Source organism: Cervus elaphus, chromosome 20 (genome assembly GCF_910594005.1).
Source record: "Cervus elaphus chromosome 20, mCerEla1.1, whole genome shotgun sequence".
In the NCBI taxonomy this organism is placed as follows: Eukaryota; Metazoa; Chordata; class Mammalia; order Artiodactyla; family Cervidae; genus Cervus; species Cervus elaphus.
In genome coordinates, this window is record NC_057834.1 from 88,783,657 (window position 1) to 88,809,555 (window position 25,899).

The 25,899-nt window shown below is 42.3% G+C and overlaps 1 protein-coding gene across 3 annotated transcripts in view; it reads right to left on the bottom strand.

The window, feature by feature from the left end:
- Window positions 1–4,025: 4,025 nt before the first annotated feature.
- The window catches only part of AK5 (adenylate kinase 5), a 259,777-nt gene continuing 237,903 nt past the window's right edge, over window positions 4,026–25,899 (bottom strand). For all 3 annotated transcript variants that reach the window (XM_043878033.1, XM_043878032.1, XM_043878031.1), the window contains 2 exons: window positions 23,533–23,724; window positions 4,026–5,349 (listed from right to left, as the gene is read on the bottom strand). In XM_043878033.1, the coding sequence (XP_043733968.1) occupies window positions 5,281–5,349; window positions 23,533–23,724 (261 nt within the window). In that variant the 3' untranslated portion in view covers window positions 4,026–5,280. The remainder of the gene's footprint in view (window positions 5,350–23,532; window positions 23,725–25,899) is intronic.

Sequence of the window (25,899 nt, forward strand, 5' to 3'; positions counted from 1 at the left end):
ATTGAGAAAAGTAATATAATTTTAACTATAGAAATATGAGAATTTTAAAAGTAATATATTGATTAAAGTATACTGATGATTTTGGTAAAATATATCACATCAGAAAAAAGGGAAATGGACTTGAGCTAAACTTTATGCCCTGAAATTATTAATTGGGGGAAGAAGAGGGAAATCAGCAGTTTGGGCATTTGGCTATAAAACTGCAAGTGAATATTCCAGAAGCTCTACCTTCAACTTGTAGTAAGATAGTAGGTAGCACTGATGGTAACTTCTGTAACCTCTATGTTTGTATAGGAATAATACCAATCAATTTTGAAGAACCATTCAGAGCCATTCAAAAATCCCATAAACTATAATGTATGCTTTGAAAGAGTGATAGCAATTGTTATTACAAACAGGATAGAATAAATCCACTGAAAAATTTTTTTTAAGGGCAAAAGATTTTTGAAAATTTTGAGTGACAAAGAGGATTCTTTTCTGCCTAAGCAAAGATGTGTTTATTTTGCATTTCTCAGCTCCAAGCAAATAGTCCTCATGACTTTAAAAGGGCAATAGTTAGTGGTAATGTGTATTGTTGTATTAATTTGAAGACTGCAGGAATGGGCAGCATTGTCATTTGCAAGTAGGCCTTCCATCTCCTACATGGAAGCATTGGCGTTGAGACAAACATAGTCCTACTTGTTAAAGCATCACTTATTCAGTAGTATTCAATAGGTCAGTTGTATTTTCTGAAATATTATACTCAAGTTATTTGCTAAGAACTGAAGGAACTTTTGTTGTTCAGTCGCCCAGTCATGTCTGACTCTTTGTGACTCCATGGAGTGCAGCATGCCAGACTTCCCTGTCCCTCACCATCTCCTGGAGTTTGCCCAAGGTCATGTTCATTGCATCGGTGATGCTATCCAGCCATCTCATCCTCTGACACCCTCTTCTCCTTCTGCCCTCAGTCTTTCCCAGCATTAGGGACTTTTCCAGTGCGTCATCTGTTCGCATCAGATGATCAGGATACTGGAGCTTTGGCTTCAGCATCAGTCCTTCCAGTGAATAATTCAGGGTTGATCTCCTTTAAGAACTTTTAAGGACACCTAAAACCACTGCTTTCAGGTTTAGGCAGTGGGAATTTTGTTCGGCGTGATGCGCACTAAGAATAATAGCAAACACTGATAGAGTGCTTGCTATGTGCCAAGCAAGCGTATAGTAACAGATTTAATTCTTACAGTTTTATGAGGCAGGTTCATTTATTATCCTGTTTTCATATCAGGAAATCTAGCCAGAGAGGTTAAGTAACTTGCCCAAGGTCAATATGGTTAGTAACATGGTGATGCTTAGATTTTAACCCAGACAGATTGCTCCCAGGTCAGCGTCTGCCTCACTACCCTGTTTCCTGCACAAGAATATTCCCTTTGTCAGGGGTCACCGAGGCATTGGAGGTGAAGATGTGCAGGAGTTGCTTTTCTGTCTTATTCTGGTGTGCTGTGCACCCTAGAATATAAATCTGAGCAAACGTCCAGGTTTATAGCTCAGAATAGAGAAGCACATCTGTGGATGAGGAAAAAGCACCCAGCCTGCCCTGTGATGAATTAAGGAGACAAACATAATTTACATATTCTAATTTCACAGCAAACATGTGGTCATGAGGCTTTAGGCAAAGCTGGGACTAAAGGCTTGGGTCTCCTGCCTCAGGTACAGTTTGTTTTCCCTGCATGTTTGGTACCTCTCAGCATAATAGTATGTCATGTCCATTTTTCTCTCCTTTTCTCGTTTGTTTAAATTGCAGGACACAACAATTTACTGGGGTATAAAGAACATTTTTTTATGAAATGAAGAAAACAGTATATGACATGTAGTAAGGATAAATACTTTGCAAAAATTCTATGTTATAAACATAAGAGTGGCATGCTATATAAATTACTATATTGCTTACTGTGGGTAACAAAGTTTGAAGGTTGTTATTCTAGGTACATTGAATGGACTTGAACGTCTCCAGATAACAAGTAGGTTTTTCCACAAGATGATGCAGGTATTGTTCTATGTAGGTTCTAAAAGTTAGTTTTTATTTTATATCTTGATGAACAGTGTGCTTCTGTTTATATGATCCTGAGGTGGCCTGGGGGGAACCTTTTACCTTAAAGTTCAAGTAGCTGATTAAATGGATTTTTGAGCATGGTGTCACATTTAGCTCCATTAAGACAGAGACCGTCTGTGTCTACCTTTATACCTACGGTCTGGCTCTTAGTAGATTCTCAATAAATATTTATTGGTAATAGGACCAAAGTTTTGGTTACATTTTTTTCTCTAGAAGGTTAGAGAAACCACCTATGCCTGAGTGTGTGCGAGTGTGTCTGTGGGATCCTTAGAAGGTTTGCCTCAGGAGATCTTTGCAGGGCTCTGGGAGGACTAAAGGATTACTACATCCTGTCTTATCTAGAGGATGTGGTTCAGACCTAGGTTCAGCCACCTAGGTGGCTGAGATTTTGGTCCTCTCTGGGGCCCCATTTTCTGCCGTGTTTTTAGAGTGATGTAATAGAAACTAGAATGGAAATTCTGGGTCCTAGTTTCAGTTGTTTAAACGAGTCACTCAGTAAATGTTGACAAAGAACTGCCTTTCACTGAGCACTAGGAACTAGTAAGTGATTTACATGTATTATTGACCTCTTTAATCCTCACAACACCTCTATGAGGCTGCTTGTGGTGTGACCTCCACTGTACATATGAGAAGACCAAGGTTCAGAGGATTTAAGTGTTAGCCCTCCATAATGATGGCTATGTGTAGAACTGAGGATATGGAGCCTTGCCTTTCTGAAGCTTATATTCTAATGCCGAAGATCTGCAGTGAACAAGTAAATAAAAAATACTATATAATTTTAGGCAGAGATAAATGCTGTGAAGAAAAATAATGCTTGAAAAAAAAAGATAGAATTATTAGGACCAGTCTGTCATTTAGAAGGAGTACTCAGAGAACACCTCAGCAAGAAAATCAGTTTGAACAGAGACCTAAGTGGGGTGAGGGATTTAGCCTTGTGGATATTCTGGAGGAAGAGGCAGAAAGATAGCAAAGCCAGGGGTCCTGATCCAGTAGAGAGCTTAGCTTGTTCAGGCAACAGAGGGCCAGTGTCATTTGAACCAGATGAGCAAGAGGAGAGTGGTAGCTGTTGAGGTGAGAAAGGCTACAAGGCCAGATCAAGTGAGGCTCTGAATGTAGGTCATTGTAAAGGAGTTTGTGTTTTGATATTTTATACATACAGACAAGGTCTTCTTCCAGGGGCAGAGACTTCTAAGGTCCTTTCCTACTATACAATCTTAGTGATGTCATGTCAAGCCATTCAAATCAGTAGACTATTTAGGCAGTTTTGTAGGAGACTTGATTTGTACCTCTAGATACTCTTTGGGGCAAAGCCATTTACCCCTGCTAATTTTTTTTTTTTCTTAAGAGGGTAGCCAACTGCAGTCATCAAAGCCATGGCTGAGCTTGTCTGCTGCCCTGCTGTCTGTCAAAGCTGTGGTGGGCATGGACTGTTTACCAACATGTGGTATGTGTTTAAAGAATGTTAATCTCGACAAAGAGTCATTTTGTGTTTTCTGGCACAACTGATAATTTTCATCCTGTAACTCTCTCTCTAATTTGCTCAAATACTCCTTGTGTTCCCCTGTAGAGAGTGTTACAACTTGGGGGTAGTAATAAAGTATTTGACAACTGTGTGAGCTGTAGGAACATGCCCCTCTTTGTTAATAGAGACGTAATTGTAACCAAAGAAATTTAATTTCTTCTTTAGCAAACACTGACATTTCTGTTTAAGAATGACTGCTAGAGTAAAAGGAAATATGAAAATTACCATGTATCATGAATTCACTGAGAGTGCTCTCTGTAATAGCTCAAAACTGATCTATGGCCAAAATTAAAACCATATGAGCATATCATAAATCTCAACTATTACTGTGTTTGCCTTTGAAATTCTGTTTGGAATAAGGCTTCAAATGCTTTCCAGAATGATGTGAGTTACAAATAAATAGAAAAAGAGTTATCCTGTGTTCCATTTATTTTATTTGTACATATCCATTTCAAGAAAAAAAAAAAAGATTTTAAAAATACAATTCTGTCCCAGAAATGAATCCTTCAATCCTGCACAACCATTGAAGGGAAAAAAAAAAAATCATGCAAACTAAAACTGTGGTCTTTTGTAAGTGACTAAATGCAATTCTTCCAGTAGAATATGTAAGAAACTCTGACTTGGCAGCTGGTAGCACAAAAGAGAACCCAAACTTCACTGGTTTGATTTGAGGAAACACAATTTTACATATGGATATAAGGTTTGCAAACCTCTGTAAAGGGCCTTTGTGGAACAAATACAGCATTAAACTCTGTTAAAACATCGTGTACTGACATGCCCCTTCCTCCCACGTCAGTTTTGTTATTACATTTCTTATTTGCTTGGTAACTACACAGGTGGCATAAGTTGACGTTAGTCCAGTGAATGCAATAACAAATCACCTCATGCTTTGAAATTCCGTGTGGTCATTGGTATTAATGTATAATTCCCCAGATGCACCAACTGTTTTATAGAAGAGTCTAAGTTAGACAGTTTATCCAGTTTGTTCTTTTAGCCAATGTGACAGTATTCCAAGTCGCCAGTTTTACAGAAATGAATAGAGAAATGTTATCGGTGACTAGTCTAGATTTTGCTATCTTCAAAAAAGCTATACACTTTCAAATTTTAAAAAGCTCTTATAACATTTTTAGACGTTTAATCAAATTTCTTAGGAACAGTTGGTGTTCACTTGCTAACCCAATCTCTGTGGTTCTGAGCTGGATGAGACTTTGAGGAAACAGCTTGCAGAGGGAGATGCCCCAGCTTGCCCCCCATATTAAGGGCCTTAGGTAACAACAAATCTTGAAGAGAGGAAGGGAGATGTGATGGGGCATTAAGGACACTAACTCCTTCCTCTCTGAGGCGAGTAGAATCAAATGATTAGTTCTGAAGGCACACCTGACAGACGGGCACTGCACTGCTGTTCACATACTAATTTAGCTCTGAGGTGACAGAAAAGAGTGCGTGCTGTGAGTGCAGACTACTGTCTGACTGAGGAAGAAAAGGCTGGGTAATACCAAATACACCATGCATGATTTCCACACACCTCTCAGGTCAAGCTGGGAAGCAAACAGCAATGTCAGGATTTCGAGGCGGGGGACACACAGGTTTAAATTGAAACATACTGTGTTAAGCGATGAACCTTTTAATATTTTTCTCTGTTCCACTCTCAACATACATGCGTTTTTTGCCTTCAGAAAATAGAGTCAATAGCTGTGCAGAGTTGAAGAAAAACTTCTTCTGGTGTGCCCTCTGCATTTATCTATGTTTAAAAGGAAGAAAGAGAAAGTTAGTTTTAAGAAATGTTTATAAATAAGACCATTTTTAGTAATATAAGTTGCAGTGCAAAAGTTTAAAACAGGACTCCATAACCATGGAGAAAAGGGTAGTTGTTTAAAAACTAGGTGCCTAATTAACAAAATGAGATACCACTACACACCTGTTAGAATGGGGAAAGTCTAAAACATCATCAAATGCTGGTGAGGGTGGGGAGGCACAAGAATGACGGGAATGCAAAATGTACAGCCACTTGGGAAAACCATTTGTCTGTTTCTTACAAATTAAGCATTCTTAGCATATGATCCAACAGTTTGTGCTCCTTGGTACTTATGCAAACAAGTCCACACAAAAACCTGCACGCAGGGTTACAGGAGCTTTATTCATGATTGCAAAAAATTGGAAGCAACAGAGATGAGCTTAGTTAGGTGAGTGGATAAATTGTGGTCATCCAAACAATGGGATATTGTTTAGAGCTCAAAAGGAATGGTCTCTCAAACCATGAAAAGACATGGAGGAAATGTAAATGCATATTACTAAATGAAAGAAGCCAATCTCAAAACATTGCATACACTATAACAATGGAAAAATGACAAAACTATGGAGACATGATAAAAATATTGAGTTGGGGGGAGAGAGGAATGAGTCAGTGGAACACATGAGTTTTATGGTAGTGAAACTATTCTGTGTGAAAATGTAATGATGGACCCACGCTGCTATACCTTTGTTGAAACCCATAGAACATGCCACACCAAGAGTGAACCCTGGGACTCCCATGGTGGTCCAGTGGCTGAAGACTCTGTGCTGTCAATGCAGGGGCCCAGCTTTTATCCCTGGTCAGAAAACTAGATCCCACATGCCACACCTAACAGTTAGCATGCTGCAACTAAGACCCAGTGCAGCCAAAGAAAAGTGAGCCCATAATATAAATTCTGTTGAGTGGTAATGATGTGTTGATATAGCTTCATCAGTTATAATGTATGTGCTACTCCTGTGTGGGATGTTTTGGCTGGGGGGGGGGGGTTGTTTTTCTGGTTCTGTCTCGTGGCTTGCAGGATCTCAGTTCCCTGACTAAGGATTCAACCTGGACCCATGGCAGTGAAAACCTGGAATCCTAACTACTAGGACCTCCAGGGAATTCTGCGTAGGATGTTGATAGTGGGAGAGTTTGTGTGTGTCTTGGGCCAGGGAGCATATGAGAACTCTACTTAGAGCTCAATTTTGCGGTGAACCTAAAACTGGCCTAACAACAGCAGCAAAGACTAGCCAGGAGCCTATTAAGGTAAACAAGTTACTGTTAAAGGTCATGGAAAGACTTGAGTTAGTTAAAATGAGACTTCTGAGTGTTCTGGAGTGTTTGGGGCAGGGTATGAATAGGGCAGAATTTGGGGGATAAGAGGGACAAGTGTGGAGATAAAAGCTGGGACCTCAACTTGCAGGGGTGCTAAACGCTAAGGGCAGAGTCCTCTTGGAGACTGTTCATACACCGGGACAAGGAGCCAGCCACAGAGGAAGCAGCGGGGAGCTGATTTTCTGGGCATGAAGGCACTACTACCCCTTCCTCTCAAAATTCCCTAAAATTGTGCCAACCGCTGAGATTTGTCCCACTGCACACGTAATGTCCATAGAAAGTAGAAGCCTGGTGACTGGAATGAGACTCACAGAAGGGGTAGGGTAGTGAGCTTCTTCAGACTTCAGAGGTTCTCATTTGGTGAGTTTGGGCTGGCCTTCTAATCTGCATATTTAATAAGTTCTCCCAAGGATCTTGATGTGGGTCATCTTGGACCACACTTTGAGAAACACTAGATGATTGGTTCAACTCCTGTCTACATTCTTTGTGCAAGCTAGTTTCAAAGGAAGAGGGGAGGCTAGAAGAATAGGTTGGGATGAGCTTGTATCTCCATAGACTTGCCTGTTTGGACATTTTATATAAATGGAATCATACAATACATAGTCTTTTGTGACTTTTCTTTCACTAAGCATGTTTTCAAGGTTCATCCACACTATGTCCCCTGCCACTGCCTGCCGTCCTGCTGGGCAGGTCCTCTAACCCACCTTTTCAAATACTGGGAGGAGGGAAGAGAAAAAAAGACTGTGAACCCACTTTCCTCACCTCCTGTCACCGAGGGTGGGTGAGAAGAGGTAAATCCATAGCACTAGGCTTATTATTTACATGATCTGTGACTGTATCAGTGCAAGATGTATCGGATCTCTGTTCCCCAGGAAGTTCCCTGAGCAGAAAGACTCAGGGATGTACCTTTCAGTACATCCTTGTAAGTTTTCTGTCTTGGTTTCCAATGCTTTGTACCTGGCACAAACACTTCCCAAAGTTCACTCCACCTTCCCCAGAAGAAGCAGCTAATTAGACTACGGATTGACCCCAAGTCACCTTCTACTTTATTTGCATGTAAGTATTCTCATTATAATTATCTAATCCAGGGACGCCTGTAGAGGGGTTTTCAGTTTGGTTACAGCCTCTGCTTCATTCGGACAAACCCTAACTAGTTATGGGTCCTCTCTTATCCCCACAAGGTGGTCGATATTTTGCAGTTTCCTCTTTATCTGTTCTCCATAATGTCGTGTTGAACTCTCTAGTTGCATTTAACTGACCTAACACATGCCCTATTTCTACTAACTTGTTCTGTAACATTTCCCTCTTCCAATCCATTCTTTTCTAACCAACACCACCCAGCACTTGTAACCTTACATGCTTTTCTAAATTTTTCATCCTTCCAAAAGAAACTCATGCTTATGTTTCCCACTTCTTGTCTTCTATCTAATACTCATCATGTTTCCTAAGACTGATAAGTTATTAGTATAAAAAATTTCTTTTAAATGAACACTGATTACATCCTCTCTTTTTTCCTCCATTTTTTGTTGATTGATAACCTGCTAATTTGGTGTAATGCCAGTGTCAAATTCACATAATTTGGTTGACTGTTATCCAGAATTTATTCTAGACTCTGATGAAAACACATTTGTTCATTACAACAACATTTCTTTCTATTGTTAACCTTTGCCTGCTCATCATCATAATGAACTAATGGCTCTTTCAACATTTTGAAGTGGCTGCAATTCACCGTGATATTCAACTTTTTACTTCTTGGCCAGATATAACCTACCACTATCCCAAATATCTACACAGCCAGCTCTTTGACAATAAGCCCATCACTCAGCATTTGTACCCTCAGAGCTTGACTCTAGAGAGGTAGGCAAAGGAAAGAGAAGTTGAATGAAAGAAAGTGTCCTCTCCAGTGACACTTTCCACCTCTCCACTGATCCTCTCCGGTGATCTCACACCTGGGCATATGTTTGGAGAAAACTGTTATTTGAAAGAATACATGTACCATAGTGTTCATAGCACTATTTACAATAGTTATGACATGGAGGCCACTTAAAGGTCCATTGACAGATGAATGGATAAAGAAGATGTGGTATATATACACAATGAAATATTATCTTGCCATTAAAAAGAATGAAATAATGGCATTTGCAGCAACATGGCTGGACCTAGAGACTGTCACACTAAGTGAAGTAAGTCAGAAAAAGACAAATACCATATGGTATTGCTTATTTGTGGAATCTAAAAATAATGACACAAATGAACTTATTTACTAAACAGAAATAGACTAATAGACATAGAAAACAAATTTATGGTTACCAAAGGGAAAAGGCATTGGGGAGGGATAAATTAGGAGTTTGAAATTAAAATATACTTACTACTGGGTGACTCCCTGTGGCTCAGACACTAAAGAAGAATCTGCCTGTAATGCAGGAGATCCAGGTTCAATCCCTGGGTCGGGAAGATATTCTGGAGAAGGGAATGGTTACCCACTCCAGTATTCTTGCCTGGAGAATTCTAAGGACAGAGGAGCCTGGCGGGCTACAGTGCATGGGGTCGAAAAAGAGTCAGGCATGACTGAGCGACTAACACTTTTCCCTTTTCAGACTACCCCATGTAAAATAGATAAACAACAAGGACCTATCGTATAGCACAGAGTGGTGGTAATGGTGGTGGTGCAGTCGCTAAGTTGTATCTGACTCTGGTGACCCCGTGGACTACAGCCTGCCACGCTCCTTTGTTCATGGGATTTCTCAGGCAAGTATACTTGAGTGGGTTCCTTCTCCAGGGGACATTGCCGACCCAGGGATGGAACCCGCGCCCCCTGTATTGCAGGCAGATACTTCACCCCTGGGCCACCAGGGAAGCACAGGAACTGTACTCAATATATTGCAGTAACCTATAATGGAAAAGAGTCTTAAGAAGTATGTGTATATACATAAGTATAATGGAATCACTTTGCTGACACCTGAAACTAACACATCGTAAATTGACTATATTTCAATAAAGGTTAAAGAAAAAAGAAAAAATACCCTCATTTTCCCATTCCTTCTTCCCTTTCTTTACATAAACAGGCTGTTGTAGGGACAGAAATACACTGTTGGAGTCTATTTTCTGACCCGCAATCTGGACTTTGTAGAATGGTATGGGATTCCCCTCTGTAAAAGATGGGCAACTTGGTTTTAGATACAAGAGGGAGTGAGCACAAGCATCTGAAGGGTGACACTTGGTATTTTCCAATAGAGGAGACCGGGGGGTAGAAAGCATTTCAGCAGGATCTTGTCAATCAGGCCAAGGCTGATGTCTGGGGGGAGCTGCGAGCTTGGCTGCAGGAGTGAGTCATGCTCTGGAGCTTTAACTGGACCATTTCCCACTTCTATTTCCATCCAAAACCTCCCTTCTTCATTTTGCTTTGTGGCTTAAATCCAGGGATTTATTTATTTAATTAAAGAAAAGAAAGCTGCTCATTGCCATCCAGAGTCACGTGCTGTGGTGTGTGCCTCTGTGGAGCCCAAGGACGTGAGGAGATTTCAAGACAAAATCAAATAATCAGGCTTTCTAGATGGAGAAAGCAGCCTTTGACTCGGGTGAGTGGGAAATCTATGAAGCTAATCTGAGACCCTCATTAGGCCCCCAGAAGCAAGACTCTGAGAATAGAATTTTAGAGCCAATGAGGTGCACACAGATGTGTGTGTGTGTGTGTGTGTGTGTGCACGTGCATGTGGGCATGAGCATGTTGGGAAAAGAATGGGTTGGACTTTATGGAGCGAAAGAGAGCCCAAGTAACAGAGTGGGACGAAAGCCTTCTGTCTACTCTCCAAATCTGTCAGTTCTTGAGCAATTACCTGGACATTTCCTGAATCTCATCTAATACCCACAAGGGGAGTATTTTAAGAGAACAACCAGTGGCTTATATTTTCATATGTAACTGTGGAACTCATAGGAAATGGAAAAGAACCAACCTCCTAAGTGCTTTCTAAGCAACAGGAACTATTCTCGGTGCTCACAACTTCAGCAAATTTCAACTAGCTCACAAGGCGCTAGTGTTAAGTCCTTAGTGAACAGACGAGAATCCTGTGTAAACAGCACACTGACTGTTCAGTGTGAAGAGAGCTTCCTCAGCAATTGTGCAAACTCGAAAATATGGTATCCTCCCACTTACAGTCAGTTTTCAACCTGTAATCAGCGCTGATAATATCAATGTACAGCAACCCTCTTTCCCCATGAAAACTGAAAGTAAACCTCATGATCTTTCCCCAAAGGAGCTCCAGTTCTGAATCAGCTGAGTCAGAATGTATGAGGTTTTCATATCTTTAATTTAATTGAAAACCAGGTAAGTGGATTTGCCTGAAGAACTTACCCTTCTTGTTCTGAGACTTGATATAAAGTCCTGCAGTTAAGTGACCAATATACAAAAGATTTTTTAAATAAGAAAACTAAAGGCCAGAGCACAGGAGCTATGATTAAATTTCTGAGGTTTCACATGACTTCTCAAAGGAAAAGTAGAGCAGTCAGAGATAACATTTCTGCTCAGCTGTCAGCGGAACAGATCATGAATTAGGAAAGTAGTTATATCACCCTAGGACTGGCACATTTTGTCTACTCTTTCTCTTTAGTTCTATGAATTTATGAACCATAAAATAGTCGGCTGTTTTAAACACTGCCCAGATGGAGTGTTTTTCCTGAATTTTCCCACACTATTCAAAACATTGCTTGAGTTTCATTTTTCATGTATTGGCGCCATGGGGCTCCCGGGACAAACCCAAGCTGCCACTGAGTGGTTTATGCTGATTGTGTGGGCCACCTTCTTCCTCCTCTCACCCCATCCTCTGTTCAACCACAGGGATCCCTGTGGCCAGAGGAGAGGGATGCTTAGAACTTGTGCATGTCTGTGGACAATCATTAGATGCGCTTTTCCAAAGTCAGGATCATGAAAAAGGCTGCCCCTGGGGAGTTGTCCATTTCATTAATCTGGTCACATCACACATTCCTTCTCACTCTCAAGGCCTTAGAAAGAAGGAGGACAATGTACACCTTTACTTTAGAGAGCTTTAAGGACGAGCTTTAACAAAACTACAAGGATGATTCATAATCTGCACGTTGATGACTGCTCTCTTCACAGGACTTCCCAGGGTAACAGCAGTCTGCCCATTTAAACTTGCTACTATCTTTCCTTCCTTTTCCTCCTCCCAATTTTGTCTGAAGTTTATTTGACTAACAGATCTTTTCACAGAGGTGGAAAAAAAAACAATCCTTTCTTTTTTCTTTTTTCAAGTGCAGCATACAATTTATCTTTCTTGACACAATCATGCAAAATAGGATTAATCATGTGCTGTGACTGTAAAGCACAAAACTATTGCAGTATCAAAAACATGTCAAGTTTGTGAAGCTGTATGATTTATGTCCAGGTGTCAATAAGAAAATCAACATTTGAACAATCATATAGAAAAGGATAAAATATATTTGTTTTATAGTGCAATTATCTTTGATAATACAATTGTTGACAAAGAGGTGAATGAAGAGAATAAACAAACACACAAAAAAAGGAAAACAGTTTTATAGGAATATGTCTCCTAGTTGTTGCTGTTATTGTTCTTTAGTTGCTAAGTCATGTCCGACTCTTACGTGACCCCATGGGCTGTAGCCTGCCAGGCTTCTCTGTCCATGGGATTTCCCAGGCAAGAATACTGGAGTGGGCTGCCATTTCCTTCTCCACAAACTGTCCTTTCTAAACAGATCTGATCAGCCATGTCCCTGCTTGAAATGAGTCAGTGGTTCCCTTCCTTACTTGCAGGGCTTAGTTCAAACTTCCTCAAAGAAGCTAGGACTACCCAGGATACAGCAGCTACCAGACACAGGTGGCTTCTGAACACTTGAAATGTGGTCAGTACACCAGAGGAATTAAGTTTTTGATGTTCTGTAATTAAAATTAACTTTAAAAACTAATACTTGACTCAGCTATTGGAAAATTTAAAATATATTTGAACAACTTGAGTATGTGAAATCTACCTTTTCAACTGTAAATTTTATGAAATACAAATACCATCCTAGTATTTCTGATGAAAATTTAGCACGTGAATTGAGATAGGCTTAAGTACCAGATTTTGAAGACAGAGATTAAAAAAAGAATGTAAAACCATCCCAATATTATTTTTTATATTGATTAAATGTTAAAATGATAATATTTAGGCTATGTTAGGTTAAAGAAAATATAGTGTTAAATTAATATGACTTGGTTTTTGTTACTTTTTTTTTTTCCTTGGTGAATGAGAATACTAGGAAATTGTAAATTACCTACTTGGCCCAGATCATATCTCTACTGGATAATTCCTTCTAGAAAATTTATTGCATAAAGGAGGAATGACGCCTTCACCTTGCTTTTCAGTCAAGTCTGCCACCGCTTTAATCCATCTGTATGCACTTCGTCCTGTACTAGCATTACTGGGCTCTTTCTCATGTCAGCGCCTCGGTCCCCTCCCTTCCATCTGGCTCGAAACTTCTACTCTCCCTGTAGACCCAGCTCAAATGTCATCTTCTTTCTGAAACTGTTATCTGCCTCTCCAGGCCCAAGTTCTGTGCCTCCAAATACTTGAAACATTTTGTAAATCCTATTACTACATTTACAGCCATGCTGTGGGTGCAGAGTCTGACGCGTCTCTTTTCCTCTCGGAATACCCAGCAGCAAGCACCCAGCATTTGGACATTGGAGACGCCCCATGAATGTCTATGGACTCTGGCAAGGCCCTGGACGGAACAGCGCCAATTCTCTGCTGGTAGAATCCGTGGCGGTGGCTCCTGGGAAGGTTCTCGAGAGGGGACTGGAGCCCAAAGAAAGGACTGCCCTGAGCTGGTTAAAACAAAGCCTGCCCATGATGAAAGCAACCGGAGAAAGACAATTAAGACTGTGTTCAGAAGAGAACAAAGGGCTGGCGTTCTCTTCCGCCTGCTGTTCTGGGGGAAGACAAGCCTGCAGTGAGCACAACTCTTTTCAACAGGACCACAGGGGTGCAGAGAACGCTGGGCTGAATCAAAAGCTCTTTGTGGGAATCTAGTGAAAGCCTGCTGATCAGAAGGGTGGCGGAGGGTAGAAAGAAGATTCTTTCAAGCAGAGTCATAAGAAATGAGTTTCTTAAGTCTCTCAGAGACAGACGGGAGATTTATGTCTCATTTGCCAAGCGGGAGGACAGAATCTCAGGGTTCCTCTAAGTCACTCACTCTCTCCTTCATGCACCTTCCTTTCTCCGGGGCCAGCGGGCAGGAGAGAGGGCTGTCTCCAGGTCCAGGTTGCTAGGAGCACTCAGGCAAGGCAGGTCCAGACTGAATGTGAGGAAGCTGCAGACTCAGAACTGAGAAGGAACTCAGCTGAGGTGGGGCCTTGACCAAAGAGGCCAGGCATCCAGGACCGGGGAAATCCCAAAGCTTTTCTGTGTTTCAAAGAATTCTCAGTGTAACAGAGAGAGAAAGGGAAATGAGTGGGAAATGAAATGTCTATTTTGAAGAAGGCTAGAATAGGTACTTTTCCTAAAGAGACATACAGGTGGCCGACAGACACATGCAAACACGCTCAATGTCACAGTTCATCAGGGAAATGCAAATCAAGGCCACAGAGAGATGTCACCTCACACCTGTCAGAATGGCTATTATCAAAAAGACGAAAAATAACATATTGATAAGGACGTAGAGAAAAAGAACCCCTGTGTACTGTTGATGGGAATATAAATTGCTACACACACTGTGGAAAATAATATGGATGTATGGATGTTCCTTAAAAAATTAAAAACAGAACTACCACATGATTCAGCAATTTCACTTCTGGATATTTACCCAAAGAAAACAAAAACACTAATGGGAAAACATATATGCACCACTGTTCACAATAATCAAGATATGGGAGCAACCTAAACATTCATCAGCAGATGAATAGATAAAGACGACGGGGTACGTATACACAGTGGAAATCTACTCAGCCATGAAAAGAATGACAACATAGACTCATCTAGAGGATACTGTGCTAAGTGAAATAAGTCATGACAGAGGCAAACAAAACAAAGTAAAAACAGACTCTCAGAGAAAAGATGGGTGGCTGCCAGAAGGGTGGGGAAGGGGGGTTGGTGGGCTTGGGAGAAATTGGTGAAGGAGATTAAGAGGTCTCTGCTTAAAATAGATCAGCAGTCTCTCATACTAGAAACAAAAGCCTAAATGAATGTGTTTATTTACTGCATAGTTGGTAGTAACCAAACTACATGAGAAATAAACTGGTTGAATAAATTAGATAATATATATAATATGGAATGTTAGTAACTATTAAAAGAAAACATTTCTGCAATATGTACTGACTTCCAGATGCTTCAGGATGTGTACAGGATGGTAGTATTTTCATGAAATCAGAACTTTCCACCATAGAAGAAGTATGTGTTGATTAATGTCAGAAAGAGGGAGAGGGAGAGGGATGGCAAGGGGAAAGAGTTTACTTCTTGTTGGTAGATGTAGAGAAGTAAAGAAATAAACAGCAAAACATGATAAATACAAAGATGGTGAGAAAAATGGTGTTTGTAAGAGCACACAGCAGGGACAATTAATGTATATTTTGAGCTTCCCTGGTGGCTCAGATGGTAAAGAACCTGCCTACAATGCAGGGGAGCCGGGTTTGATCCCTGGGTTGGGAAGATCCGCTGGAGAAGGGAATGGCAACCCATTCCAGTATTCTCGCCTGGAGAATTCCATGGACAGAGGAGTCCATAGGGCCACAAAAAGTCCGACACAACTCAAGGACTAATATTTTCACTTTCATTGTTAGTTTAAACAGTATGCAGTATGTAAGAAGACATGGTTGCTATCAATAAGAGCAGAAAGTCATGAAATGAGAACAGGTTTAGACTGGAATAGCAACAGCATCAGATGAAAAGAAACAGCTAAGGCAAAAATACAAAAAAACACACATGAGAATTAAAATCAATGTTGGTAGCTGGAAAGTAGGAACAACGCAGTAGAAAATTGAGTTGGGTAACGTGGAAGACAACTTTGGGATTTTTCCTAGAAAGTAGACAGAAAAAAATTGAAAATAATGGAGTGGCTTATAGAAAGAAAACTGAGCTGTCTAGTCCAGAAGTCACTGTTGCTGCTGAGCCCTTGCAACGTGGCGACCGCAAATGAGCTGTGTGTGCTGTGAGTGTGAAGTGCACACCAGATTTCACAGGCCTGGTAAAATGTGTCACTTGTTTCCTTTTCCTCTTTAAATTATGGCTACTAGAAAATTTAAAATTACACATGTGGCTCACATTAAATTTCTATCAGATGGCACCGGGGTAGAAGGAAGAGATCTGTGTGTACTTGAGAAAAACAAGAAACAGTGGTACATAAAACATACTTATAGAAAATGTTCTTCAGTTAAAACAAAATTATCATGCCATTGAGGATCAGTGAAAATCAGACCTATATCTGGACACAAATTTTGAATTATGTGGAAAGACAGTAAAATATTTCTTTAAAGATACAAGTTGAAAAAAGTTTACTTCCAAATTTGTTTTGGCCTTTTCTCCACAACACTAAATGGTTGAAAACAATGGTGCAATGTTGACTTTTGATAGAGAAATATTATGACTTAAATTTTAGATCTAGTGAAATGGTATTTGATGTATAAAACCACCATAACGACACTTCCAGACAGTCATAGAGGGATTGAACTAAAAATTCGTTCAAATTATTTTAGCCAATTGAAAGAATAATTAAAATGAAGGATTCACATACAGAGAATTCAAAGTATACAAGTAATTTGGGGTTTCCTTGCCTCGTATTAGACTCCAGTCTTAAGAATTCAATTGATTTAGGGCTATCAAACGGATTGTTACAGCCAAGGGGTAAAATTTGAACCAATGCTGCCTTCTGCTTCCACTCCTTTCATGGAAGTACCAGCAATGACATTTCTCATTCTTTATCCCTCAGTTCACAGGCAGTCTCCTGCCAGGTTGGATGACTACCCGGAACAATAAATGCGTACAGCTATATTTCAGACTTACTAAAAATGGCTAAACTATTTATGAAGTTGGGACATTTTAGCAGAAGAGCTGCAGAGTGAATAACTTATTTTCTCCTTTATAAATGCCGAGTTGCCAAGGAAGTGGATTTTCTGCATCTGTTAAGTGCCTGTTTAATGAGTCACTGGCTTCTCTTTTTATTTTCTAAATTGATTAAGACTAATAAATAACCCAGGAACTGATATCATCTATTGTCAGGACTGCTTCCTCTGGGCTGGGGGATGTTTCTGAGCTTATGATCCCAGGAGCAAAAAGCATATTAAAAGTGAAGAAACACGAATGTAAGAAAATATATCAAAATGTTTTCTTTGTTTATCATTGTTTTATCTTTGGGTGGAAGAATTCTGGGTAATTTTTATCTTTATACTCTTAAATTTTCTAGTTTGTTTTTTTTAAAAGCAGCTATATCCTTAGCAAAAGGAGAGGTTTTAAATATCAATTTATACACTTCTGTACATGCCACTTGAGGAAGCTATTTCTGGAATTTCTCCCAGTTTACAAGATCTTTTCTTCTGGGAATTTCTTGTTCCCCACCCAATTTTCAGGGACAAGTCCCAGGCAATCGGGTAACCGTAGTTTTATTAGTCTGATCTTAATTCAAATGCTATCTCCTTAGAGACTTTTCACCCGTAACAACCCACTCTGTTTTGTTTTTTCATAGAGCTAATCCTATCAGCAATTGTTTTCTTGTCTACTGCTCTTTTTTAAACAGTGAGGGATTTTTAGTGCTGTGTCTCCAGCACCAAGAATCTGACATGAAGTGTGCACTGAATAAACAGCCACAGAACAGATGAAAAAGCCCCACGTGACCCCACCTGCCCGGCCATAACTGGTAGGGCCACGGACCAGAGAAAGCAAGGCCAGTCAGAATATTTCTTTCAGGAATTTGGACCTGTTGCGGGAACATGAACGTGGAAGCTGTATGTTTGCCATATTCTAGCTTCTGGACCAGAGAAAGAGAAAAATCAGGATTTGAGAGTGAAGAAGGGGAAGACAGGTGTGAGGAGCAGAAAGGAGCCTGGTCCCACAGGCTTCCTGGACCTGTTTCAGCCTTGGTTCGCATCACCTTACAAGTAAGCTCCATGTTTCAGGTTAGGCCAGCTGTTATCTGCAATCTCATGAATATACCTGTGGTCAGCATCATGCTTTAAAAATTCATAGCAAAAAGATATGAAAGAAACAATCAGGAATGTTTGCCTCTGAGTTATGGGACTACCTACTTTTTTGTATTTTCTAAAACATACTTTTCTAAGAAAAGTATGCACGACTAGAAATATATATATATATATATATATATATATATATATATATATATATATATATTTTTTTTTTTTTTTTTTTTTCCCCCTGAGAAGCATAGAGTGACAGACCTAGGGTATTCCAGGAGAACCCATTTTGTCCATTCATTCTATTCTGCTGAAAGGTTTAGCAGTGAAATGATTCACCAAGTTCCCAAAGGGCATGCACACCTCAGTGACTCTGGCTTTCTTACACTCAAATCAGTATTTGTCTCCACCAGGGAGCCTCTGGACAGTTCCTATGTCATTCACTTTAAAATGCTATGTGCGTGCTAAGTCACTTCAGTTGTGTCTGACTATTTGTGGCCCCATGGACTGTAGCCCACTGGGCTCCTCTGTCCATGGGATTCTCCAGGCAAGAATACTGGAGTGGGTTGCCAATTCCTTCTCCAGGGGATCTTCCCAACCCAGTGATCAAACTTCAGTCTCTTATGTCTCCTGCACTGGCAGTCAGATTCTTTACCACTATTGCCACCTGGGAAGCCCATCAAAATGATGCATTTCAATTATTTTTTCAATTATAAATTCTCTCACTCAAGGTGAAAAAGCTTTCTCTTATGGGTCAACTCTAGCGAGTTGGGTGAGACTACCTGTACTGCTGTGTTGATAAACTTTTTTTAAAGATTTTTTGATGTGGACCATTTTTAAAGTCTTTATTGAATTTATCACAATATTGCTTCTGCTTTATGTTTTGGGTTTTTGGCTGTGAGCCACATGGGATCTTATTTTCCCCACCAGGGATTGAACCTGCACCCCCTACATAGGCTGATTCTTTTTTTTTTTAAATTTAATCCTTTTTCATCTTTTTGTTTATCTATTTATTTTTGGCTGTGCTGGGTCTTTGTTGCTGTGCAGGCTTTTTTCTAGTTGTGGTGAGTGGGGGCTACTTTGGTTGTGATGCTTGGGCTTTTTCATTGTGGTGGCTGCTCTTGCTGGGGAGCATGGGCTTGAAGGCTCTTCCGCTTCCGTACCTGCGGCTCCTGGCTTCTAGGACCCAGGATCAAGAGCTGTGGTACACGGGCTTAGTTGCTTGCTCCATGGCATGTGGGATCTTCCCGGATCCCTCGAACCTGCGTCTCCTGCATCGGCAGGCGGATTCTTTATCACTGAGTCACCAGCGAAGCTCTGTAAGCAGATTCTTAACCACCGGACCGCCAGGGAAGTCCCTGATAAAATTTCCAAGGCAATGTCCAGAATGGATAGGAAAGAAGAACCACAATTGCCTAATGATGTCTGCTTTGAGTGCAAGGAGGAAGGGAGTGACATGGACAAAAGTTCTAACTCTTTCTTAGATGCAGCAGAAACCTGACTTTATTAGAAGGGAAAATGGAAGGTCAGAGGATCCATTTGGGTCACATATGCTTCCACTCCTTGGTTTATGTTACAAGAAGTTCTAACTTTTACATCATTATATCATGATGGCAATAACAAAGAATAAGGCAGTGGCTCTATAAACTTAGCTTTTTTTTTAAACTTTTGTTTGAAATTCCTTGCACTTTTCCAGATAGTTGGTGGCAAAAAGGACTGACTATCATTAGGCAGTGGGCTTTCCTGATGGCTCAGGAGGTAAAGAAGCCCCCTGCAATGCAGGAGACACAGGAATTTGGCTTGGATCCCTAAGTCAGAAGATCCCCTGGAGTGGGAAATGGCAACCCACTCCTGTATTCTTGCCTGAAAAATCCCACGGACAGAACCTGGCAGGCTAGAGTTGGACATGGCCAAGCACACACACATCAACATCATCAGGGTGATGTCAGGGGCTGGATGGAGGGTAAGCATAAGTGGGCAACACAGGTCAGAGGGAAGTGTTTTTGCAGGGTGGACTTTTTCTGGTCTGGAGTGTTTCTGTGGCTCTAATTCCTAAAGAAATCTCACTGAGCTACTGAATGGTCTCACTGTATCTCGAAGTTCATTCACCACCCCCATGTAGTTTAAGAAAACTCCTTACATGATCCCGGAGTCCACCTGGAGGTTAGCAGTCCTGCCTTGGACTCAGTTACTAATGAGACAGGGAGGGGGTACTAAGACTCCAAACAGCATCACAGGAACAAGATGCAGGCTATCGCTTGAGATCAGGAGCTGATCAAACTGGTGCTCGGAGGCTAGGCAAGAGCCCAGATGGCCAGAAAACACAAAGAGCCAGAGGCTTTCACCTTCTCCAGTACAGACCAAGCCAGCCGGCTCCCCCACTTCTTCTCTAATCCCCGCCTGTGGCCTGAGTTGCTGGCAAGCCCCATGGGGCGCCTACAAACCAGTCTCCCCTCCCTGGGTCCCTGGGCTGGCACGAGGCTACCCTGCACTGACTCTGCTCCAGGTGGGGGAGGAAGCCTGTTCATCTCGGCAGCTACATGGGGAGGACAGCCCGGGGCAGGAGCAGGGACGAAGCGACTTCCTCCAAGAGGCCCCCGGGGAGTACTGAGGGCTGGAGCCCACACTGCTCTGGAGTCAGAACTTGCAGTGGTTTTAAATATTTGCCAATGGTTCATACACGTTACCTCACCACAGACCCAGCTGCCAGCATCTCCACAAGGTGGGGGAAGCTGAAGAGCTGAGCCACATGCTACGGGAAGCTCCCTTCCCCACTAAGCTATTTCTAAGGAGGATCCCAGAGATCAGTTGTATTGGAGAACTCGGTTAGCCCTGTGTCCACTCGCCAATCACTTGTGAGCATGTAGAACTTAGGCTAGAAAGATACAGAAGAGAGATAAAAGGGCTTTCCTGACTCTGAAAGTGGCTAAAGTCTTAATTCGGGATTTTCTCACTTCTGTAAATCTTGAAAGAGGAAGAAACCCTCTTCTCTTTGGATAATTTCCATCTGTGTTCCAGGTGGCATGAGGGTGGAAATCATGAGCCCTGAAAAGACCTTTGTCATCCAAATTATTAAGATCCTGCCTTTTTATGATATACTTTTTGTTTGCTTATTTAAAGATCTAGGTCTTTGTTTTATGTGGCAACCAAGGCTACACGAGGGGCTTTCCTGATAGCTCAATTGTTATAGAACCTGCTTGCAAGGCAGGAGACCCCAGTTTGATTCCTGGGTTGGGAACATCCCCTGGAGAAGGGATAGGCTACCCACTCCAGTATTCTTGGGCTTCCTTTGTGGCTCAGCTGGTAAAGAATCCACCTGCAATGTGGGAGACCTGGTTTTGATCCTTGGGTTGGGAAGATCCCCTGGAGAAGGGAAAGGTTACCCACTCCAGTATTCTGGCCTGGAGAACTGCATGGACTGTATAGTCCATGGGGTCACAGAGTCGGACACGACTGAGTGACTTTCACTTTCAAGGCTACATGGAGCACAGCAAATAGGATTCGCCTTGTACATCAAGTCCTAGTGACTGGAAGGAGCTGCCTGTTGTGCTGCGCTAACATCCCAAGGCCAAGTCGAGGTCCTCAGGAAAAAGCAACGATGGCTTAGCAGTGGCTGCTGTGGGTGAAGACGGTGGGGGTGATGGCTCTCATGTCACATACGTGACACCTCTGAGCTAAGTCATGGGACACCTCTCAGATACTAAACAGGGTTAAGTTCTTAAGGGTCTGGAAAATGGACAATTAACTGGCTCAGAAGGTAAGATTTCATTGTCAGTGGTTTTTCCCAAGGAATCAATCATGTAGCTGCCTCCAAGACACATTATTGATTGAAGATGTCACCTTTTAACTTTCTAGAAAAAGCAAATAGTAGCTGTCTACTCTCTCTCCTCTGTGTTGGGTTCTGAGGGTTTGGTTCCTGGATCCATCCCACTTCCCAGTGGTCTCCTGGCCTAATCTTCTTGGGATCCATTCCCCAATAGGCTGATAGAGTGAGCTTTCAAAGTGGAAACCCTGACTATGTCTGTTCCCTTCAGTAGCTCCCATCATTCTCAGGACAATTATTTGCTCCTAGGATGGGTTCACCTTGATCTGGTCTCTGCTTGCCTCTCCACACCCACCACTCCCTCTTTTTCTTGGCACTTTATGTCACAGTCAAGCTCCTTCGGTGTGAAGTGCTCTGCTCCCCTCACAGCACCCCCACCTTGGGCTCAGCTTAGTTCTTCTCTGGTGACCTTCCTTCTGTATCCTTTTAGATCAGGTTAAAGGGCCCTTAGAACTTACTCTCTGCTCGTTTTCACTCCATCTTGTGATTACTGATTTGTCTGTCTGCCCTATTAAACCCTGGCTTCCTGGGTGGCTCAGTGGTAAAGAATCTGCCTGCAAGGCAGCAGGAGCCACAGGAGACATGGGTTTGATCTCTGGGTCAGGAAGATCCTCTGGAGGAGGGCATGGCAACCCACTCTAGTATTCTTGCCTGGAGAATCCTGGGGACAGAGGAGCCTCTCGGGATACAGCCCATGGGGTTGCAAAGAGTAGGACATGACTGAAATGACTTAGCATGCATGCACACCTACTAAACCCTAGGCTCTAGCAGACAAGAACTATATATTAATACCTGCATCCAAACCATCAGGGTAATGGATGGCCCATAGGAAGTGCCTGGTACATATATATTAAATGAGTGAATGAATGGAGATTGGGTAGTTTTCCCAAATTCATGAACTTAACAGTGACTCAGCATGGATTATCGCTCATGATCATTGAGCTGACCACCCATTTCCTCACTGTTTCACTTCATCTGCTCTTCTGGCCCCCATATGCTGCTTCTCCTAGTGACATTACTTATTGCGAGAAATTGAGTCAGCCAAGTGCCAGTGAGGAACTATGCCAAAATTTAGATATTCGAAGCTGTTGAATTTTAGATCTAGAGGAGACCTTTCAGGTTCTCCTGTGAAGCTGAGGTCTGGAAGTCAGAACTAATGCCTCATCCCTCCTCCCACCCTCCCTCCCTCCTTCTTGGAAAATGGAGCAATTGTATTGACTTCTGTAAACATTGTATGACCAGTTTTTCATGGTTCGCGTGATGAGTGATACAAAAAGTGAAAAGCGTAAGGGACCCACATTCTGGCCGCAATTGTGCAGCTGTATGCCGTTCACGGATGTGAGAGCTGGACAATAAAAAAGGCTGAATGCTGGAGAGTTCATGCCTTCAAATTGTGGTGCTGAAGAAGATTCTTGAGAGTCCCTTGGACTGCAAGGAAATCAAACCAGTCCATCCTAAAGGAACTCAGTCCTGAATATTCATTGGAAGGACTGATGTTGAAGCTGAAATTCCAATACTTTGGCCACCTGATGCAAAGAGCTGATTCATTCAGGAAAAGACCCTGATGCTGGGAAAGATTGAAGGCAGGAAGACAAGGGGATGACAGAGGATGAGATGGTTAGATGGCATCTTTGACTCAAACGACATGAGTTTGAGCAAACTCCAGGAGATGGTGTAGGACAGGGAGGCCTGGCGTGCTGCAGTCCATGGGGTTGCAAAGAGTCAGACGCGACTGAATGACTGAACAACAACAATGCAGTTCTAATTCCAAAATCCCTAAACCTGAAATTTCCTATTTTTTTTCTCTGTTTTTGAAAAAAAAGTGGGTAGTTGGCTCATTTTGGGGGGCTGTGAGCTGACTCACCTTATGTAGCTGTGTTTTCGTCTCATAGTAGGCGACCACGGGGATGGAGGCCCGGTAGTAGGTCTCAAGGCGCTTGGCGATGGTGGTGGTGTTGTCATCTGCCTGTGGGCTGCTCCGGCTCCTCTGGAGAAGGCGGTTGGTCATGGTGTCTGCTGAGCAGTCCATACAGATCACCAGGTGTGGGTCTCCAATCTGGGGATGGGAGAGGAGGGCACAACATGGTCAGAAATTCTACCCTGCAAGGTTCTGGAAAGGCCTGGACACGCTAGTTCTTTCCTTTCTTGACCTTCTGCTTTCTCTTGAGGTTCCAGGCCTACAATGTGATAGAGTTGGGACAGGGTATCACAGCTCCTCATTTCCAGGTCAGCGACTCTTCACAGAACCACCCTCAGCTTTTAGGTCACCTCATGTAATGGAGGGATTGTGTAGAATGCTGCCCACTGCCGTCATAATCTGTCCTCCACAGTAGGGGGAGGGCTGTGTGTGTGTGATACTTCCTGCTGTCAGCCTGCCCTGATTTATGGAGGCAAGTTAATTACCTCTTCCTTTGTCCACCATTATATCTTATACCACCCACCAAGAGCACAGTGTGGCTGCGTCTTGTCCTATGTGGAGGTCAGTAGAGCATAATGGTTGAGCATACAAAGGTTGGAGTGAGGCTGCTTAGGGTCAAATCCTGGTGTAGCGACTTGCGAGATGGTCTTCATTGGTTCCTTGCCTCAACGTACTTTAAGCTCTTCCCGCATTGAGACATGGTGACTATTCTTCTACCTACTTGCATCTGAGCTGAACTGTATCTATTTTGACAGACAGACTATAGTGAAAATGATGTCACTGAATTCTGGAAGCAAGATCATAAGAAGTTTTGCAATTCCTGCCTGATCAACCACCAGCGAAGATGTCCAATGACTCTCACTGATAAGCTGGGAGGAAGCACAAGCTAGCCTCTTCGAGAGGCCATTTGGACAGAGATGCCTGACCAGTCCTTGGCTGACGCAGACATCCCGGCCCCTGCTCCAGACCTGTCTACTTAGTCTTACCCACCATTTGACTGCAACAGAATAATGGAGCCCATCACCCCCCGGAAACCTATTAGAGAAAATAACAAATTACGTTACTAACTGTGTCTCTCAACTTCTCTGCACCCCAACTTTCTCATTTGTATGAGAAATGAGGATGATCACAGAACTGCTGTAACAATGAGATGGCTCAGTGGTAAAGCACTGCCTGCCAAGCAGGAGATGCGGCTTTGATTCCTGGGTCAGGAAGATCCCCTGCAGAAGGAAATGGAAACCCACTCCAGTATTCTTGCCAGGAGAACTCCATGCACAGAAGAGCCTGGCACGTTACAGTCCATGGGGTCTCAAAGAGTTTGACATGACTCAGTGACTAAACGGCCGCAGCAATGTAAGCAGATTGCTTAAGATAGAGCAAACCGTAGGCATCAGCTACTATGCTTATTGGAGTCCCAAGTGGCTCAGTGGTCAAGAATCTGCCCGCTAGTATAGGAGACACAGGAGAAGTGGATTTGATTCCTCAGTTGGGAAGACTCCCTGGCAGAGGAAATAGCTACCCACTTCAGTATTCTTGCGGAGAAAATCCCATGAACAGAGGAGCCTGGCAGGGTTGCAAAAGAGTCAGACACAACTGAGCGACTTAGCATGCATTATGCTTATTTCCCATAAGAGCTACAATCTCTGTGTTCAGGGGTTAGGAATGCTCAGCTCCTGGCCCCAAGGCCAAGGAAGAAATGGATAGACAGGAAAGTGAAGCGCTGAGCTCTACCACGATTCTAAGAGGCTGACTGCACAAGGACAGTAGCTGGAAGCAGCCCACAGGGACAAGGGGTAGGGCCTGGAGGCGGGGCGGGGAGGGGTGCAGAGGGGGTGTGCAGAATGACTGAGGCATGGGTATATCCAGCCTTATCCAGTAGGTAATAAATAAATTTGTTCCTGAATGAATGATAGTGATATGATCAATAGCATGACTCTCCCCATCTCCTCATCCTTCCCTTAAAGTCTTCTTTTGCTTCTGATGCCTCTGGAAGACACCGACCTTGTCTCCACTACCATTCCCAACTCTGGATCAAAAAAACTGTTGCTCCCTTCTGATCTTGCAGTGTAAATGAAGTCTTACTGCTCCACCATGGAAAGCCTGGGAGGGATGGGAACAAAGTCAGGGTAGGGGAGTACTTTAGGACAACACACAGTCATAAGTCTTCTGTGTTGTTCCATGATTTATCTACCCACTCTGAAGGAAGTACTTTAAGGAACAGAGTAGAAAAGTTCTCCAAAATCTAAAAGGGTGAAAGAAACCTCAGGAACACGTCATCTAATTTTTCTGACTTTATTAATTGGAAGAAAAAAA